Source organism: Aedes albopictus, chromosome 1 (genome assembly GCF_035046485.1).
Source record: "Aedes albopictus strain Foshan chromosome 1, AalbF5, whole genome shotgun sequence".
NCBI classification, from domain to species: Eukaryota; Metazoa; Arthropoda; class Insecta; order Diptera; family Culicidae; genus Aedes; species Aedes albopictus.
This window is the reverse complement of record NC_085136.1, coordinates 176,191,584-176,213,113: the sequence shown is the minus strand read 5'-3', so window position 1 is coordinate 176,213,113 and position 21,530 is coordinate 176,191,584. Positions and strand designations below refer to the sequence as shown.

Genomic DNA, 21,530 nt, shown 5'->3' with positions numbered 1-21,530 from the left:
TTATCACACTTTTTAGGCGTACCATAAAAAGTGTGATAGTCCAATTTGGGATGTAGTCTGCAATATGTAAAAACCCCTTTTTGGATGTGCACTATGGTGTTATAAAGGTGATATGTTTCACTAAAGAACATCACATTTCAAAAATTAAAATGAAACACTTGCACTTTATTGGCCGTGAAATACCGTGATCCTGACCGGGGTACATGTTCAGCATTCTTATCGTTTATATAATATACTGCCGTGAATCGCATATCTGTCCCATTTGCATAGGAAATCCAGCAAAGATGGGACTGATATGCGATTCAAGGCAGTATATGTCACAATATCCTTCCGTCTAATTTAAATAATGGTCAAAATTACTTCATTCCTAATTCTGACCCTATTCCTGATGCAGCACTATGAACTGTACATGTACCATCTGATGGTATCGCTCCAGCTTTTGGTCGTAGATGTCGCTAGTCTCCTGCGTCGGGTGCAAACTCTTGCAGCACCCGACAATCGAATTTTCTCAAAATCCGTTCGTGAAAGCTAACGTCGGACGTAGTGCGCTGGACAGCGGACCTGGCCCTGTATCCAGCGCACTGTGTCCAACGTACGCCCGACACACGGTTTAGGAGAAACATCGATTTTCGCGTGTCAAAAATTCCGATTTTCAACTGCACGAACAATATGAAAAGTGCTCACTATGTTACTTAAGTCAGTTTGTTTTTTTTTTCAAAAGTTTTTAACTATTGTTGAATTGTGCTTTGGCTACACAGCATAAAGCAGTGTATTAGGTATTGAAATATGCAAAAACCTCATTTTTGTTTATTTTGATACTTAGGACGTATTGAAAATTTGCTCTTGAATTAGCTTAAAATAAAAAGCTCAGGTGCGCTGGTTTTGTTTACGAAGAGATTTGTGCCCTCGAAATCATGAGTAGGTGCCAAAATCGGCCATTTTGGGATTCTAACAAGTCTGACCTTAAATGTCTACTAGATATTTTGTTTTGTCTAGTAGATACCTACTAGATTTCTAGTTGGAATTTCCGAGCGGGGGCCGGGGAGATGTCCTTACTCATTGATGACTTCTTTTATTTCTGAGTGTACTCAATTTTGGGTGAAATCGTCCCAAAAAGTTGGTAGTTTGGATTTTCCGTGTATATTCTTGATCTACACGCTCATTGAAATCTACTCAAAAGTGAGTAGAATTCGACTCACTTTGGTAGAAAGTGGAACAGCTCAAAAGAGAGTAATCAGGCTTTACTCTCTTTACACTGAAAGGCGGCTTGCAGTAATGACAAGCATTACAATGTTTTTAAATTTACCATGGCAAAACATGATCATCGACCCACCAACGCTTCTTGTGTGCGTTTTGTTTCTTCTCAAATCAACCGGTTCGATAGCTGAGTGGTAGCGTGCGAGCCTGGTGATGTCAAGGTTCTTGGTTCGAATCCGGTTGCTAACAGAAACTTTTTTTAATTGAAAATTGAGTCCATGGTAAAATTTAAAACATAATTCTGTTGAATTGAAATGAAAATCAGTCTGCACAAATTTAGTGGCGTTGTGTATTTAAATTGACCCTCGGAATAGTAATTTTCACCGCAAGCCACCGTTCAGTGTAGAGTAATTTGCGAATTTGTCCAAAAGTGAGTAGAGAGTGAGTAACTTTAAAACTGCGATTTGTAAAAGTGGGTAGATTTCCAATAAATTATTTTGGTAGGTTTTATTCGTAAAATTAATAAAAAAAATACAAAATAATGAAACAACATGTTTATTCATATATTTAAAAGTAATTTTACAATTAATGATTTGTTACACTAATTCGAGCACTAATTCCAAATCTGCAAAAACATATTCCATTTCGATGATCTATGATGAAGGGGATGGTATGGAATGGTTCTCGGTTTTCGAGCTGGTCGGCCTCATACTGGCTGCGGTGGAGGTTCCGGAACTAAAATCATTTGCATATTTATTAGTTTTCGTTGCAAGGCACAATTTTAAACAATTTTAAACAACTTACTTAAATTTTGTTGCCATGATCATCACTTAGCAGGAAAAAATAAGTGGCATCTTGTCCGTCAACTTGGATCCGCCGCTCGACATCAATAACAACCTTGAATATTTAAAATTATGTTTCAAAACAATATCAAATTTAAAGAAAACTACTTACCTTGTAATGCAGGAGTGGTTATCGCAAAAGATGACAACAAATTCTTTTAATAAATTAATCCGCAAATTTCATTTACGGCAAACTGCTGACCGTTACCGAAGATGAATTTGAATGATGCTACTCAAAAGTGAGTTCATCCCCAAACTAATGCAACTGAGTAGAAATCTACTCTCTTTGGAAAAATAATGTCACTCAGTTTTTGACATTTTCGATTAAATACAAAACTGAGTAGAATCCTACTCACTTTTGAGTATGTTTCAACGAGCGTGTATAGGATAGAACGAGTTTTAGAGTGTAGTATACTTACCTATAGGTAACTGTAAAGCTGTCAATCACCACGCGGCATACTTGGTATTTTCCCCGGTATTTTCGAAAGTAGAGTATCGCGCTTACGTTTTAAAAATAATTGCAACATTTTACCTTTATTTTGCCCTGTTCACAAAAATATAAAGGATCTCTCGGCATGGATGTAGACGTACAAGAAATTCCTGCCAGCGTCGAACAAACGAAAAAAAGCAAGCCAAGGATTAAAAAAGAGATTCGCAAAGTGTTTGTTCCCCGTACCAGGTATGGCATTATACACCCGATTCTTTTTTGCACGGGTTTGGTGTTTTCTATAACTCAGTCAATTTTCAACCGATTCTCATTAAATTTTGTACACATGCAGGCACGATTAGTACTATCAGTACCAATACTATTAGTACATAATTTCATGAGAATCGGTTCAAAATTGACTGGATTATAGCAAAACGACCCGTTTCGTTTCGACCCTATTTCCGGCACAACGGGCCAAAAAAATGGTTCATTGCCTAAATTAACAACGAAGCGACCGTTTTCGTCCACTTCTTCCATCTGAATCAGATACCTTAGGGTAGTGGGGGTATTTTGGACCGGGCAGGTATTTTGGCCCACCTAGGAAGTTTTATGATATTTATCATATAATCTATACTAAATCTTGGTAATTTTTTATTGGAACACAGTATTCAACTATGGGGAAGATTCATTCATTACCTAATACACGTACTGTCACACTTTCTTAGAACCCCCTCCCCCCAAAATGTTGGACGTAATTTTTTAACCCTTCCCATGTGGTGACCTTCATTTCGGATATCAGTTAAATATTGTTCGTGCAGCTGAAAATCGGAATTTTTGACACGCGAAAATCGATGTTTCTTCTAAACCGTGTGTCGGACGTACGTCGGGCACAGTGCGCTGGATACAGGGCCAGGTCCGCTGTCCAGCGCACTACGTCCGACGTTAGCTTTCACCAACGGATTTTGAGAAAATTCGATTGTCGGGTGTGGGGAAACTTCGGGTTTCAACCGCGACGACAATATGCTGTTCAGTATCAAAAATAGAGAAAATGTTTTAACTTCCAATAAAATGCACGGAAAAACAGCAAAAGCAAAGAAGGTGACAAATTTATAGTCAGCTTTGAAGAGGTATTAAATTTTACAAATAGGTACATATTTATTTCATGTGATTTTGAGTTCTTACAAGGCCCTAACTACACCTTGTAAGAACTCAAAATAAACTGTTCTTAAGCTCGGTGGAGCGATAATTTACTAAAATGGTGGTTTGAGGTATTATTGAGTTGTCCAGAAAATGTCTCACGAAACCTACTGCAAGCCTATCCATATACGTGGGAACAAAAGACCTACGGAAGTGCGTTTGGAAAATATGCGGCAAGTGATATTTTGATTTGTTTTGCTGTGAGGTGCCGGGAATTGACGCGGGTGCTACATAATTTCATGAGAATCGGTTCAAAATTGACTGAGTTCTAGCAAAATAACGACCCGTGCAAGAAAAGAATCGGGTATATAGTAGAGTGGGTCAACGTTGTATGGAGAAAATTTAAATTTGATCGCATCACCCGGGAACAAAGCTTATAAAATCTATATTAGCGTCCAACACAACTGTGCAAAATTTGGGAGCGATTGGTTGCTTCCCCGTGTTCCGCATTGCGATTGAAATTTATATGGAAGTTAGTATAGGAAAACGTGTTTTTTTGCATTTCTCACATAAATTAATTTTTTTTGTCGGAGACGATCTAACTAATGAAGTTAAAGTATAGCCTAGGATATGCCGAAAAACTTTGCCGAAGACCGCAACGTGATCCGGCGCTTGTGAAAAAAGTTATTCGCTTGGTAACTTAGACCAAAAATAGAGATTTTATTATTGATGTTATTCCTTTACATGTTAAATGTAGCACCACCGGGCAATCTGTACGTTATAACTTTTTTCCCAAGCGTCGGATCACTTAGCAGTCTTCGGCAAAGCTTTTCGGCTATACTTTAACTTCATTAGTTAGATCGTTTTAGACTAAAAAGTTCAATTTAGGTGAAAAATGCAAAAAAGCACGTTTTTCCATAGTAAATTCCATACAAATTTCAATCGCAATGCGGAACACGGGGAAGCAACCAATCGCTCCCAAATTTTGCACAGTTGTTTTGGACGCTAAAAGGAGTGGAAAAAGCTTTGTTCAAAAGAATCGACTTTGTTGACCCAGTCTATGTATAGGCACCTATCCAAGTTTTAATTTTGCGTTTCTGATTTTCCGCAGACAGTCAGCATTGAAGGAACAATGGATGAAAATATTCACTCCAGTTGTAGAGCAGTTGTTGCTACAGATAAGATACGACGTGAAAAGTAAACAAGTTGAACTCCGTTTGGGACCCGAAACGAAAGATCCGTCTAACTTACAGAAAGCGGCAGATTTTGTACGAGCTTTCATGCTCGGTTTCGAGGTGGAAGACGCTTTGGCTCTGCTTCGTCTTGATGATCTTTTCATCGAATCTTTTGAAGTAAACGACGTAAAGATGTTAAAAGGTAAGTTAACAAGAATATGTTTGTATGCAAAGTTTGATTTGTCTCAATAGTGCCATTTACACTTATCAATAAGTTGGTTCAACCAAGAGGCTCAATCTTTCCTTTAACTTCATCAAGAAACACAATTTGATGGAAATATTGCTAAATGTATTGCTTGCATTTTTAATGCGAAGAAGATGGATGATAATGTTGAATCTTGATATAAACACTGACCAACATGAACTGTCCTCGGACGCATAAATGTCACATGTTATAGCGCACCACTCCCAACGATTTACGTTCAAATAATACCATTACCCTTAAACGAAACGGTTGGTACGGTTGTCCCCGTTTCTTCCTTCATTCAATTAAAAAAGGTTTAATCATGTCATTCATAAGTGGATAACCTGATTGCCGAAAAACTTCGCCGAAGACCGCAACGTGATCCGACGCTTGTGAAAAAAGTTATGCGCATAGGCGAAACTACTGGGGGTGCCGGGGGTGCAAGGCACCCCCTAGAATTTAAATGCATTACTATGAAATATGGGGTGAAGAATGATGAATGGGTGAACTAATGAATATTTGTTTGTAGGGCACCCCCTGGCAAAAATTCGTAGTTTCGCCAATGGTTATGCGCTTGGTAACTTAGGCCAAAAATTGAGATTTTATTATTGATGTTATTCTTTTACATGTTAAATGTAGCACCACCGGGCAATCTGTACGTTATAACTTTTCTCCCAAGCGTCGGATCACTTTGCACCACTCCCAACGATTTTACGTTCAAATAATACCATTACCCTTAAACGAAACGGTTGGTACGGTTGTCCCCGTTTCTTCCTTCATTCAATTAAAAAAGGTTTGTCAATCATGTCATTCATAAGTTGATAACCTGATTGACTTATGTTTTTGCATTATCTTTCAACCCATTAGTCTGCACAGTGGGCCTGGCCATTTTGATATTTGTATCATATCATAGCATATCTATTTATTTATCATTCGTAGACCGTTAGTTACATAAGTAAGTTTAGTTGTATGGTAAGTGGGGGCAGGATGGGTCACCTAAGAAATGGATCCCTATAACTTTCTGAATATAAATCGCATTTCTCTGTATTCTACCACGACTCTCAGATACACTAGTCAGCTATGATATAAGAGTATAAAAAGGTAATGAAGTTTGAAACCTGCTTCTTGACAAACAATTTTCAAAACATGACCCATCTTGCCCCACCTTATTTCAACGGGGGCAAGATGGGTCAGCTATAAGAAAACTCGATTTTCCTCCAACAAAAAATACTATATCTTCTAGTTTTTCTCTATACATCTAAGCTTCATAGACGTACAGATTACATGAAGAAAGTGTTGAAACATATCGGTAGATTATTCTCAGAACTAGAAGATTTTTGTTCGGGTAGCCATAAACGGACTTTGAAAACCTATATTTTTTAAGGAAATTTTAAAAAATATGTTCTCAAATTTTCAGTGCTCTCATCGCTTCGATAATGTAGGTAACAGAATAGCCTGTGGCATCTCGGCAACACTGCCGCACGCCCACAGCATCAACCTATAGAGAGAGCAGTCAGTAAGTTAGTGCGAAGTATACGTGAGTGTCGCGTCTGAATTAGAGAAATAAATACTCAAGTTTTGTTAATAAACCGTCGCGTTTATTTCAATCGAAATCCGCTAATCCGTTCCGCAGAATCGTAACCCGTCCGCTCCGAATCGTATATTCCCACATTTGGTGACCGCCGACGGTCGTTTTCGTGAATTTTCGAGACGATTGCGATTTACGACGCGAAAAGAAAACAAGATGGCGAACCCACAGCCAGCCGCCACCGCCGCCGTAGCTGTGAAATTGCCCGATTTCTGGAAATCGGATCCCACTATGTGGTTCGCCCAGGCCGAGGCGCAATTCGCGTTGGCCGGCGTAACACAAGACGAGACCAAATTTCACCACATCGTTGCCAAAATTGATCAGTCGGTGATCTGTCATGTCGCGGATCTCGTCAAGCAGCCACCAGCCAACGATAAATACGACGCAATCAAAACACGATTGGTCGCACGTTTCGAGCTATCGCCGCAGTCGAAATTGGAAAAATTGTTGGGAGCTTGCGATCTGGGCGATTTGCGGCCTACCCACCTGCTGGCTAAGATGCAGGAGCTGGCATCCGGGCTAAACGTCGACGAGGCATTTTTGAAAATGCTTTTCATCCAGCGACTGCCAGCGAACATCCGGCCAGTTTTGAGTATTAACGACGGTAGCCTGGCCAAAATCGCCGAGATGGGGGACAAAATGGTCGACCTAGTCCCACACGTCGCCGAGGTAAAAGCAAACGCTGCAGCTGCACCGGAAGAGCCGTTCTCCCAAGAAAATCTTGCGGCACAAATCGCTGCCCTGACCGCTGAAATTCGCCGTCTAAAATCTGGACCGGAAAGAACGCGCTCTCGTTCGGTATCCCGTCGCCGGAGTGACAACGGAAGTGGCATCTGCTGGTACCACCGAAAGTACGGTGGCCAAGCTGAGCGGTGCCGTAGTCCATGTAAGTACCAACAGCCAAAAAACTAGTGTGCCGCCCACCAGAAACGTGTGAGGTGGGCGCAGGACAACAAAGCCGCCGGCTGGTTATATACGATAAGACATCGCATACGCGATTCTTAGTCGACACCGGCTCCGACGTATCAATAGTACCAGCATCCAGGAAAGATAAACTGAACGGACCGTCGCCATTTCAACTACATGCTGCAAACGGATCGAACATTTGCACGTACGGTAGTCGATTCATCACAACGGACCTTGGATTGCGACGCAGATTTTCGTGGAATTTTCTTGTTGCGGATGTCACTACTGCAATCATAGGAGCCGACTTTTTGGCCAATTTCGGCATCGTCATAGACCTGGGGCATCGCCAACTAATCGATGGACGAACGAAACTGCACTCTGTTGGTGGGTTTGTAAATGCAGTAGTGCATAGTGTTACAACTGTTGATCACTGCCACCCGTTCCACAACCTACTTGCAGAGTTTCGGGAAATCACGATGCCTCCGACAATGCGAACAACAGTGCAGCATGATGTCACCCATCACATTCAAACAAAAGGTCCACCCGTCGCCTGCAAGTCACGTCGTATGGCACCCGACAAGCTGAAAGCTGCTAAGAAGGAGTTTAAAACTATGATGGAACTGGGAATTTGCCGACCATCCAAAAGTAGCTGGGCCAGTCCGCTGCACTGTGTTCCTAAGAAGAACGGTGAGTGGCGCTTTGTGGGAGATTATCGAAGTCTTAATCGGGTTACCATTCCAGACCGCTATCCCGTCCCACACATTCATGACCTTCTTAACAACTTCCTAGGGAAACGCATATTCACGACACTGGATATGATTCGGGCGTATCATCATGTACCAGTCGAAGAGTCGGATGTCAAAAAAACGGCAGTAATAACGCCCTTCGGATTGTTCGAGTTTACGAAGATGCAGTTTGGGCTATGTAACGCGAGCCAAACGTTTCAACGATTTATGAATCGCATTTTTGGGGACCTCGACTTTGTTGTTGTGTTTGTCGACGACATATGTATTGCATCCGCATCGGAAGAGGAACATCGTGAACACATACGTGTAGTATTTGAACGCCTTCGACAAAACGGACTAGTACTCAACTTAGTCAAATGCCGATTCGCCCAAACCGAAGTGGATTTCCTTGGTTATCGTGTGTGTTGTGACGGAATTAAGCCGGATCCCGAACGTGTTCGAGCCGTGGTCCAGTACAAATCACCTGAAACCGTTAAGGAACTGCGTCGTTTCTTGGCTCTGGTCAACGGATACAAGCGCTTCATATCCCGAGCAGCGGAAATGCAAAAGCCTCTTTAAGAATTGATACCCGGAAATCGCAGGAACGACATGCGTAAACTAAAATGGAAACCGGTGGCAGAACAAGCGTTCCTGGAATGTAAAAACAGCCTGGCAAATGCAGCTCTACTACAGTATCCAGATTCAACAAAAACGTTGGGCTTAATGGTGGACGCTTCGGATGTCGCCGCCGGAGCAGTTCTTCAGCAGCGAGTGAATGGTGCCTGGAGACCGTTAGGGTTCTTTTCTCAAAAGTTTTCTCCCTCGCAAAAGAAATACTCTGTGTTCGGTCGTGAGCTCACGGCCATGAAGCTCGCCGTCAAATACTTCCGATATCTCGTAGAAGGTAGGGACTTCATTATCTACACAGATCATCGTCCGTTGACGTACGCTCTGAACTCCAAATCAAACCATTTGCCACACGAAGAACGTTACCTGGAGTATATATCGAGTTTCACTAAGGACATTCGGCATATAAGCGGAAAGGACAACTATGTTGCAGATGCACTCTCCAGGGTCAATGTCGTTATTGTTCCATCCGGAATAAATTTTGGATCAATCGCTGAATCCCAAAAAGATGACGAGGAACTGAAACGACTTTTAACAAGGAAGGAGACGTCATTGAAGCTGGAATTGAAACAGACGAATCATTTGGATCAACCTGTCTACTGCGATGTGACGAACAATCGCATTAGACCTTTCGTGCCTAAACAACACAGACAGCATGTCATGAAAGTGCTCCATAGTCTGTCGCATCCGGGAGTTCGTGCCTCGAGGAGGTTGGTATCTGAAAGATTTGTATGGCCATCTATCAACCGAGACGTAGGTCTTTTCGTCAAATCATGCTCCGATTGTCAACGATCGAAGATCCAACGACACACAATAACACCATTAAAAGAGTTCAACCTTCCAAACAGCCGCTTCAAACACGTTCATGTTGACATAGTAGGTCCGCTGCCAAATTCGGGAGGAAATAGATACCTATTGACCATGGTGGATCGGTATACTCGTTGGCCGGAAGCGGTCCCACTACCGGACATGCTAGCCGAAACCGTCGCAAAAGCATTCTGCAATGTTTGGGTTTCTCGTTTTGGCGTACCGGAGACCATTACCACCGACCAAGGCAGGCAGTTCGAATCCGAGCTATTTTTGGAAATGACTCGACTTTTTGGAACACATCGCGTACGAACGACGGCTTATCATCCTCAGTCAAACGGGTTGGTCGAAAGGTTCCATAGAACCTTGAAAGCAGCCATCATGTGTGTGGACCCCAAGCATTGGTGTGCCAGGCTGCCATTAATCCTTCTGGGGCTCCGTTCAGCTGTGCGAGAGGACATCAACTGTTCAGTCGCGGACATGGTCTATGGGCAACAACTTCGAATACCAGGGGAATTCTACGATTTCTCTTCCGAGGACATCGATCGTACCGATTTTGTGAAATCGTTGCGAAATGTTATGCAGCAAGTTGGCCCCATCAGCAACAGCAATCATGCGAAACGCCACGTTTTCATCCCCGATGATTTGAAGACTTGCAAGCACGTTTTTGTTCGAGTGGACACAGTTAAACGCCCACTGCAGCATCCATATGATGGACCATACGAGGTCCTCGAACGGAATGACAAATCTGTCCTTCTATTCATGAAAGGGAAGAAGCAGCTAATTTCGTTGGATCGTGTCAAACCTGCATTCATATACAACTCTGAATTGGAAAACGACATGGACTCCAGCAAAACCAAAGTTACGCCATCGGGCCACAGGGTTCGATTCCTTGCGTAACTGGAAGGGGGCTCTGTGGCATCTCGGCAACACTGCCGCACGCCCACAGCATCAACCTATAGAGAGAGCAGTCAGTAAGTTAGTGCGAAGTATACGTGAGTGTCGCGTCTGAATTAGAGAAATAAATACTCAAGTTTTGTTAATAAACCGTCGCGTTTATTTCAATCGAAATCCGCTAATCCGTTCCGCAGAATCGTAACCCGTCCGCTCCGAATCGTATATTCTCACAAGCCTTTCCATGAAAAATAAAACATTTTCAAAAACTATGCAAACATACCGAAAAATTAGGTTGACCCATCTTGCCCCGTCTACACAATACACGTAGTTATATGGAATGTATAGCATAAGGAGTATAACGAAAAAATATTTTGTTTTTTTTTTTTCTGTGCGAGGAACGTATAGAATTTTCAAAACAATATACCACTTTTTGTGTATCCCCGTCGTTCATCTGGGAAAATTATTGAAAGATTCAAAACATATATTGTGCGATTGAAAACGGTACTGACCCATCTTGCCCCCTGACCCATCTTGCCCCCACATACCATACATTTTATATTGCACTATTCCACTTAACAATATTTATTAAGTTCCTTGGTTTTGAGTATCATAAAAGTATTTTTTCAATTTTTTCCGAGTCATGGTTAGATCAATCCTTTCACAATGTTGATTATAAGTGGACATCATCTGATTTAGTGGACCGAATTTAGCGTAATTACTACGGTGAAAATCTACAGCAAATAAGTTTCTACTAAAGACACTGTATGCTAAAGACACGAAATCTGATGATTGTTGCTGTTGATGATGATTGCCGCGTCATGACGATGATGCTGTCGAGCAATGCTTTTAAAGCGCGTTTGACAGGTCTCCTGGAATTCCAATTGGAACATTTCGTGTCTTTGCATATAACGTCTTTAGTTTCTACTACGCAGTTGGCGAGTTGGAGCATATAATAGTTATTTATGCAACAAGTTGCAAAATGATGATTTTTTCAGCACGAGTCGTACATTTATCCAACGAGGCTTGCCGAGTTGGATAAATACCATGAGTGCTGAAAAAATCGAGTTTTGCAACTGTCGTCGTCCCGCTCCACGTTTTCCATCGCTTCGCGTCAGGTGCCGCTTGTTCGGCTGCTGCCGCTAGAGTGCCGACCGAAAGTAGCTGGGCTTCTTCAGTGCTGCACGAGAGCGGTGGCCGTCGTCGAGATTAGCCGACTTCCAAGTGCCGCTCGCTCTGCTGCTGCTTATCGTTCTGCTGCTGCTGCCTCTCGTTCTGCTGCTGCCGCTCGGTCTGCTGCTGTTGCTGGTGCGTCGCCTTTGAAATCCGTTGCAAGAATGACTATCTCAGAGACGGGCACCTGTATTTATATTTGCGTAGAGGTATCCCTGTTTTTTTTTTCAAAAGCAATCTGATTGGTGGACGGAATCGACCAATGATGGACAAGCTGTTTCGGATAGGTGTGATTGGTTCGACAGTTCGACCAAGCAAAGCGGATTGCTAATAGTCGCCCTTATGGTTGATTTGTTGTATTAGGAATTTCTTTCATTCATTTTTTCAACAATCAGTTTTCATTTAATTTTACTTAGGTTTAATGCTGATTTCCTTTATCTCTACAGCAACGAGTTGCATACAAAGTTTTTTGTAATTGCAAAAAATACCCATTCAGTCTTTTGAGACTTACTACAGATTTGATTTCAGGATTTCTGCCATAAAGTTGGTTATGAATTAATTCATAAGATTGCCAGGAATGCTCGTAACTGTTTCAGGGAACAGGTAATCCCTAAAATAGTAGTCCCCTAGCTTGACAAGCAATCAAAGAACTATTGATTCAAAACTTTTAATTCTTATTAAAAAATAGCATGTTAGTTTCAACTATTGGTTGATGTAGAAGATGCATTTTTCATGGATTGATATTGCAAACTTCATCCCATAATGATGTTGAGTGTGTATGATTCAATCGATCACCCCTCGATATCGAGACAACTTTAATATTGTTAATACACCATGACCGTGTTGTCACAATGTTTATGTTTAATCTGAAGGTAAATAAAGGAAAATCAATCGCCTGTGTACAGCTGTAGAGAACGCAAGTTGTTTTGCTATTTGTCCGGTCCGCAAAATTTCCTTTTTCGTCCCGCTGTAAAGTTGTCCGCTGTGTGGTGCTTCCAACAGGTAATGAGCCCAGGAATGGACGAAAAAGTGAAAGTCGCTGCGTTTGATGGCTCCGGCTTCCACAACTGGAAGTTCCGGATGGAGACCATCCTCGACACGTTCGAGCTTCTTGACTGTGTTCACCGGGAGATCGCGGAGATAGAGGAATTGCGTGAGGAGGCCACCGATTCCGCGGAACAAAAACGAGAGAAGAATAAGAAGACGGTGGAACGGCGTATCGCGGAAAAGAAGTGCAAAGCAATGATTATTCAGGCCATCGCTGATAATCAACTAGAGCTCGTCAAGGATTGTGTAACTCCGAAGCGAATCTGGGAAACACTGAGAGCGGTTTTCGAACGTCGTGGTGTTGCCGGTCAACTGTTCATCCGGAAGCAGCTGCTAACGTTGAAGTACGTAGAGGGGGGCAGTGATGGTTTGTCGGAGCACCTGCTAGTGTTCGATAAATTGATTCGCGAATTAAAGGAAAGTGGTGCTGTGGTGGAAGATTCAGATGCAGTGTGCCATCTATTGTTGACGCTGCCTCCATCGTTTGATCCAGTAATTACAGCCATTGAGACGCTTCCCAATGGTGTAACCATGGCCTTTGTGAAGAAGCGGTTACTCGACGTTGACATGAAGAAGAGAAATCTGATAGAACCTGACAGTGAAAATGATGATCTGGCCATGGTAAGCAGGCACACCTGGAGGAAAACAAGGTGTTTCCGGTGCGTCAATCTTGGACACAGAAGAGCAGATTGTCGTGTATCAGTGATTCGAAACTTTAATGATAACGAAAATGGGGGCTACCGAAATCGTAGAACTGACGTAGTTGTTGAAGAAAGAGGTGAACAGGATCGCGCAGAGGTTGTATTCGTAGCTAGGGAGAAAGAAGAAGAACCGAAGGAAATGGAATGGTTCTTAGACTCAGGTGCTACGGATCATATGGTGAACGATGCCAGCTGTTTTAGTGAGCTACGACGTTTGGAGAAACCGGTAGAAGTGATAGTGGCAAATGGCGAGAAACTGATGGCGGAGTATTGTGGCGATGTGAATGTCTAAGCAGTTGTCGGTGGGAAGAGTGTAAAATATGAAGCAAACAATGTATTGTACCTGCCCGGACTGACTTGTAATCTGTTCTCGGTGAATCGAGCAGCAAGATCGGGCTTACAGGTTAGATTTGTCGGTAACAGCGCAGAATTGGTGAAAAACAATAAAGTGATGGCGTTTGCGCACTACACAGGAAAGCTGTATAGATTGGACGTGTTATGCAAGCGATGTGGGTCGAAACGGCAATGAATAACAACATTAGCAAATTGGCTGGACGCGTTTAACTTTTTTTGATTATGTTACGGGGCCTCTAGTAGAAGTAAGTGGTCGGGTAAAACATGATACATAATTGGAAGAGAATGAAAGAGTTATTGTTTGTGTATGGATGTATTTGTGAAAGGTAAAGGAGGTATTTTAAGCAAATGATTATGACACAGGGAATAGTTCAGGATGAATTTTCGAAGAGGTGTGAAACTTGGAAGAACAAGTTGTCAATTTTAGAGTAGACTTGAAGTGTACTATCTTTGATAGGTCTGTGTTTTTAAAATGAGATTGATGTTTAAGGGTTATCGACTTGAGAGGGGGTGTTGAGTGTGTATGATTCAATCGATCACCCCTCGATATCGAGACAACTTTAATATTGTTAATACACCATGACCGTGTTGTCACAATGTTTATGTTTAATCTGAAGGTAAATAAAGGAAAATCAATCGCCTGTGTACAGCTGTAGAGAACGCAAGTTGTTTTGCTATTTGTCCGGTCCGCAAAATTTCCTTTTTCGTCCCGCTGTAAAGTTGTCCGCTGTGTGGTGCTTCCAACAAATGAAACTATCATACTTTTTTGGTACGTTAAAAAAGTGTGATAAAAATGCACATTTGCCTCGGATCGTTTCGACGTCTTCGGTGCACTTATTCCTCCATTTACAAGGAATAAGTGCACCGAAGACCTCAACTCGATCCGACGTGGTCCTGCGCTACAGTCACACTTTGAAGGTGTGTACACACTATTGTTTCAGTCCAATTTGGGTTTTAACCCTAGAAATTATCTTCATCTAGAGTGCAACAAAAGTCATGAATAGTTGAAAAATTCTGGCTTTTTATGAGTTTGTGTCATCAAAACCACATGTTTTGTACTGGCGCGGATTTGATGACCTCGGCGCGGATTTGGAATGGCTTGGCGCGGATTTTGCGGTTTCTAAATCGACACTTTTGTAACAGCCCTGCAATTAGAAAATTATGGACTGATTAGGTAAAGATAAAACTGTTGATTATAGGAGTTTATATTTGTATTTCTTATTTTTATGGGTTTTGTAAATTTATAAAAGTTAACAAATAATCATTATCATTTTTATTTTTGACAAAAATCAGTTGACTGAACTTTTTTGTTTTTATATCTTAGACGGTATTATTCCACTGATCAAAAAAGCAGGAATTTAGTTAGGACTTAGGACGGTTGACATTGTAAAGGGTTACGATGGATATAATATTACTTTGGACTTAGATGATCACAGATATGCAGAAGACGACTAGCGAAATTAGAAACACAATTTGATACATTATTGACTATATTTTGACAAATAGGGTTTGACAAATTTCTTTACAATATCGAATGGAAGCTCAAAAAGTGTTATCTAACACTAATATGAGAGTTATTTGGGGATGATGCTGGTGCTGTCAATGACTAACATCGGTTATTGACACTATTGGTAATCAGCTTGAAATAATTTTCAGAATGTATTATAAAATAATTGAGGATATTATCTGATTATTGTTTGGGGAAGCTGTCAGAAAAACTAGTTGCCCATATCGGCTAAAAACGCTAGCTCTGGTAGCTGTCTTCGAATAATTTTCAGAAATATCAAATCTTTAAAAATTAGCTACGACACATTTTTTTTCTTTTTGCTCTTTGTATATTTCTTAAGAATAGTACTCTGAAGGCGTTGACATAGACACCTTTTTTTATCTCTGAATGTTGTCCAGTGACCTCGGAGATTTTCGATTATTTATTTATTTATTTATTTATTATTAATACATCATCAGACTTATTGTCCCAATGATGGTTAGTACTTAAAAATAACAACAAAGCTCGGTCAAGTAGCAGTAAAAAATAATACATACAACAGAACAAAACAACTACAATACAATTCATTATACTATTCTGGAGGTGAGTTCTTCAATAAAATTACGGCGGATGGTTTGCCTGGGAAGATGGAAGTCAAAACCTGACGCTACTCTGTTAAAACAACGTTGCAGGCCGATCATTGCACTGTTTTGTCCAAAAAGAGTTCGTCGGAGCGGCAATCGTAACATGGCATTAGCCCGTAGTCTTCTGCTGCGAGCACTAATGTCGATCAGTGCAAGAATAGCAGGACAATCTATTCTCCCTTGCAGCAAATCTGCGATTATCATCGCTCTATTAACATCTCTGCGTGTTTGTAGCGTTTCGAGGTGTATCAATCGACATCTACTAAGATAGCTCGGCAATCGGTGAGGGTCACGCCAGGGAAGCCTGCGAAGTGCAAAACGGATGAAGCGACGCTGAACCGATTCAATCCTTTCTATGCCGTTCTGATAGTATGGAAGCCAGACAGCGGAACAATATTCTAGAGTCGAACGAACAAGCGAGCAATAGAGTGACTTAAGGCAGTAGACGTCGGTAAAGTCCTTGGCAATACGGAAGATGAATCCTAGAGTCCTAGAAGCCTTCGCAATAACATACGACAAATGGTGTTTGAAAGTCAGCTGAACGTCCAGAATTACACCTAAGTCTTTCACATGATCAGCTCGTTGAAGTTCTGTTCCGTGTAACTGATAGTTAAACAGGATTGGCTGTTTTCTCCGAGAGAACGAAATAACGGTGCATTTTTCGGGGTTAACTACCATACGATTCAAACTGCACCAGTTCGCGAAGGCATTCAAATCAGCTTGAAGCATCGTAGCATCACAGATAGAACGGATGCGCAGGAACATTTTCAAATCGTCTGCGAAGCTTAATCGTGGGCCTTTGATAACGTAGTTGACGTAGTTGAAATACAGCAGGAAAACTAGGGGACCCAGATGACTCCCTTGAGGTATTCCAGAAGTAGCCTTGAAAGTTTCCGAGAAATGCCCATCAACTCCAACCGTCAGAAAGCGTTCTGTGAGGTAGGAGTAGAGCCAGCGTAGTGTGTGGCCGCCGATCCCAAGTCTCTCAAGTTTAGCGATCGTCACAGCATGATTAATCTTGTCAAATGCAGCCCCAAATCCGTGTAGACCACATCAGTTTGGGCTTGTTCAGCCATGCTGTCCGTAATGTGAGATGTAAGGTTCAAGAGATTGGTGGTAGTGGATCTACCCGAGATGTAACCATGTTGATTTTCACTGATGTACAGCTTGCAATGAGACATCAGTGGTTCCATAACAATAAGCTCGAATAGTTTCGAGATGGCACAGAGAGATGATATTCCTCGGTAATTACTGACATCCTTTCGATCGCCTTTTTTGTGAACGGAAAACACGATAGCTTTCTTCCAGACTGACGGAAAAATTCCGCTAGTTAGGGACAAAGAAAACACCAACCGGATAGGGTCGACTAATTCGTCAATATGCGTTTTTAGGAAAGATGATGGAATACCGTCGGGCCCGGGATTGAACGATGATTTCAATTGCCTGGCTGCTCTCACAATCGTTGTATCATCAACACCAAACAGAAACAGAAAGGGGATAGTGGGGCAAATTGGCAACATTAAAAAAAATATTCGTACAAAAAAAAACAAACGTTCGGAACCGAACATTCTCCCCCCGGGCTTCAATGCGGATCTGCGAGTGCGTCATCGTTGTCTTGGATCGGTAGTGGTGCGAGTCGAGAAACTGGGCGACGGTATACCCCGGTAGCTGTTTGAACATCAACTACTCTCACTACTAGATCATTGCCAGGATACACTTTTACTACTCGGCCCAACTTCCACGATTGAGGAGGAAGGTTATCTTCCTTTACAATTACGATTAGCCCAGGAGTCACGTTAGGGGAGTCTTTGGTCCACTTTGAGCGAGCCTGCAAGGTATTCAGATACTCGTTTGACCAGCGTCTCCAGAAATGCTCACGCAGAGACTGCAAATACTTCCATCGGTTCAAACGGTTTACAGGGACATTTTCAAGAGTAGGTTCAGGTATGGCAACCAACTCACGGCCAATCAGAAAATGTCCGGGCGTTAAGGCACTTAGTTCATGGGTGTCTGAAGAGTGAGCGAAGAGTGGACGTGAATTGAGCACTGCTTCAATTTGGGTAAGAACAGTGTAAAACTCTTCGAAAGTGAGACAGGCATTGGACAAAACCTTCCGCAGGTGGGTTTTCGTACTTTTTACCCCGGCCTCCCATAGCCCTCCAAAATTGGGAGATCGAGGCGGGATGAACTTCCAAACTATTTCGCGAGCGGAACAAAACTCGTTAATTTTCCCCTTGGCTTGATCATCCTGGAACATCAAATAAAGATCATGGAGATCTGACTTAGCTCCAGCAAAATTTGTGCCGTGGTCGGAATGAATTTCTTCAACCAGACCCCGACGGCTGACAAAGCGCTGAAGAGCTGCTACAAAGGCTGCTGACGACAGGTCAGAGACCAATTCTAAATGAATGGCCTTGGTAGCGAGGCATATGAAAATACAAATATATGCCTTTACTCGCACGGACTTCCGGAGACCTACCTTCACAAAAATCGGACCAGCGAAATCCACGCCGGTGCGAGAAAATGGAGGGGATGGAACAACACGAGCTTCCGGAAGACGACCCATCAGCGGCTGCATACAACTAGGGCGAAATCGGAAACAGGTCACACATTTTCCCAAAACTTTGCGAATGGTTGATTTGGCGTTAACCAACCAGAACTTTTGACGAAGGAGTGACAACAACCCAGACGGTCCAAGGTGAAGGTTTTCCAAATGCATGTCCCGAATAAGAAGTTCGCAAACTGGACTTTTATTCGGCAGCAATATTTGGTGGCGGGCGTCATACGGTAGACGAGAGTTCTCCAAACGTCCACCTACTCTCAACAATCCATCCACCAACATCGGATCTAGTGCACCCAAACGACGACAAGGTTTTCCGGAAGCAATCAAAGCCAACTCCTCCGGCATTTCCAGATGCTGCACTAGTCGCATGATAGTTATCATAGATTGGCGTAGCTCAGGAACGGTCAAACCCTTGGTAAACGTACGATTTGCGTGGGTTGATCTGCAGTTATTCACAAACCGTAGCACATAACTAATCACTCTCTGCAACTTTCGGAATGATCCGAAGGCTTCAAGAAAAGGTACGTCCTCAAGAACAACAGTGGCAGATACAGCGGGTACAACTAAAACGATATCGGGCAGCTCTGATTCTGAAGGCAAATCTGGGACAGCGACTTCATACTGACGAAGCTTCAAAAAGGACGGCCCGTTCCACCACAGATCATTTTTCGCCAGAGCCTGTGGTAATTGACCTCTAGACACAACATCGGCTGGATTTTCTTCCGATCGAACGTAAGACCAGTTATACCTTTCGGTAGAGGTATTAATCTCTGTCACGCGGTTACGGACAAAGACCTCGAGCAGGCTGGGAGACTTCTTTAACCAAGCTAGCACAATGCGACTATCGGACCACAGACAGACACGTTGGATATCCATTTTCAACGACAAAAGGCACTTGGGAACAAGTCTTGACAGCAACAAGGCGGCACACAGTTCCATTTTCGGAATTGTCAGTGGTTTTAACGGGGCGATTCTAGACTTACTACAGAGCAACGAGACCTTGACGTCGGTACCAGACACAACTCTGAGATACACTACCGCTCCGTATGCACAATTGGAAGCATCTGCAAAACCGTGTACTTCAACGTACTCGATGCTTACCAAACCAACGAAGCGAGGAATTTTGAACATGTCAACATGTTTCAAAGATTCTCTGAAAGTAAGCCAAGACTGCAACACTTCACCTTCCAAGGGATCGTCCCATCCTACTCCATCCTTCCACAAATGTTGCATGATTTCCTTTGCCAAAACTATCACCGGGGCAACCAGTCCCAAAGGATCAAACAACCGCGCGATTTCAGAGAGGACAATGCGTTTGGTAGGCACGGACAAAGTTTGGAATTTCAACTGACAATGAAAACGGAAAATGTCTTCATCAGGATCCCACAGCAGGCCCAAGGTTTTGATAACCTTGTTCACATCCGAATTCTCGAACTCCAAAAACCTTTCTCGATCTTCTTCGGGAACGCTGTCGAGAATGGTTGGGTCACTTGCACACCACTTGTGCACTGGGAATCCTCCTGAATTCAACATTTCCGTCAAATCCGAACGAAGTTGTTCAGCCTGCTCAATGGTATCGGCTCCGGATACCACGTCATCTACATAGACGTCTTCTTCTACTACCTTGGACGCTGTCGGAAAGCGGTGGGATTCAACACGGGCCAATTGCAATAATGTTCGCGTGGCCAAAAAAGGAGCACTGGCCGTCCCGTAGGTGACGGTGGTCAGCTCAAGGATCTGGAGCGGAGCGTCAGGGCTATCCCTCCAAAAAATTCGCTGTAAACTGGAATGGTTCTCATCAACACGGATTCTCCTGTACATTTTGGAAATGTCAGCTGTTACGGCGTAACGATGCTTACGAAATCGGAGGATAATCGAAAAAAGGTCATCTTGCACGGTGGGACCAGTCATCAAAACTTCATTGAGGGACGGGCCAGTTGTTCGTGCCGAAGCATCGAAGACAACTCTCAAACGGGTTGTGGAACTGCTTGGCTTCAAGACCGCGTGGTGGGGCAAATAGTGGACTAGCTTTTCTGGAGGGTCATCTGATTCGGAAATAATCTTACAGTGAGACAACGACTTGTACTCCTGGATGAAATCAACATATGCTGCTTTCAGATCAGCATTCTTAGCGAAGCGATGTTCAAGAATGTGAAACCGCTTCAGGGCCAATGATCGATTGTGTCCCAGTTCGCTTACGGATTCCTTCAACGGAAGATTGACAGTATAGGTACCATCAGCATTTCGAACGGTAGTGGAATTAAAGAGCTCCTCGCATTGTTGCTCCTCCTGGGACACGGTACTACTAGGCTCAATCGACTCAACAGACCAGAACTTTTCCATACACTCTGTGAGCGGCCGCAGACTGGCAGTGTAGCAATGCTGGTTTGCATCTACGTCCTCAGCACCACCAGCAACAACCCAACTCATGGTTTGGTAACTCATGGAACGAGAACGGAACGAAATGTTGACCTTCCTGTCAAGAACCGATCTTTTACCGGTGGCTCCGAATACTTCAACGTGGGTAGGCACCTGTTCAATTCCCAAACACTCAACAAATGAACGGGAAATCAAATGTGGTTGGGAACCACAGTCGAGAAAGGCACGGCATGGGTGGGGATTTCCATGGCTGTCTAGGACATCAACCATGGCCGTAAGCAACAATGTACCATCAGAGCGAGGAACCTTGTGGATGGAACTGGACAACGAGGAGACACTTTCAACTGGAGGAGGGATTTCAACACTTTCAACAACTGGGGCGGACTCTTGTTTGGGCTTCGGACTAGTATCTACGGGCTTTTCTTCGGTTTTTGGAGGCTTTGGTTCATGAAGCAAGGTATTGTGTCTTCCTTGACACTCCTGGCAAGATTTAGTGGAAGGGCACTTCAAGGCAGGGTGTCCCTTCCTCAAACAATTAAAACAAAGATTAAGTTCCCTTACCTTAACTCTGCGTTGGGGTACCGTCAAAGAAACAAACCTGTCGCACTTGTAGT

The 21,530-nt window shown here is 42.8% G+C and overlaps 1 protein-coding gene across 1 annotated transcript in view; it reads left to right on the top strand.

Annotated features, from left to right (window-relative positions):
* The first annotated feature begins 2,470 nt into the window (after window positions 1-2,470).
* The window catches only part of LOC109426544 (RNA-binding protein pno1), a 55,182-nt gene continuing 36,122 nt past the window's right edge, over window positions 2,471-21,530 (top strand). The window contains exons 1-2 of the mRNA XM_019702088.3: window positions 2,471-2,718; window positions 4,715-4,980. Coding sequence (XP_019557633.3) covers window positions 2,615-2,718; window positions 4,715-4,980 — 370 coding nt within the window. The 5' untranslated portion in view covers window positions 2,471-2,614. The remainder of the gene's footprint in view (window positions 2,719-4,714; window positions 4,981-21,530) is intronic.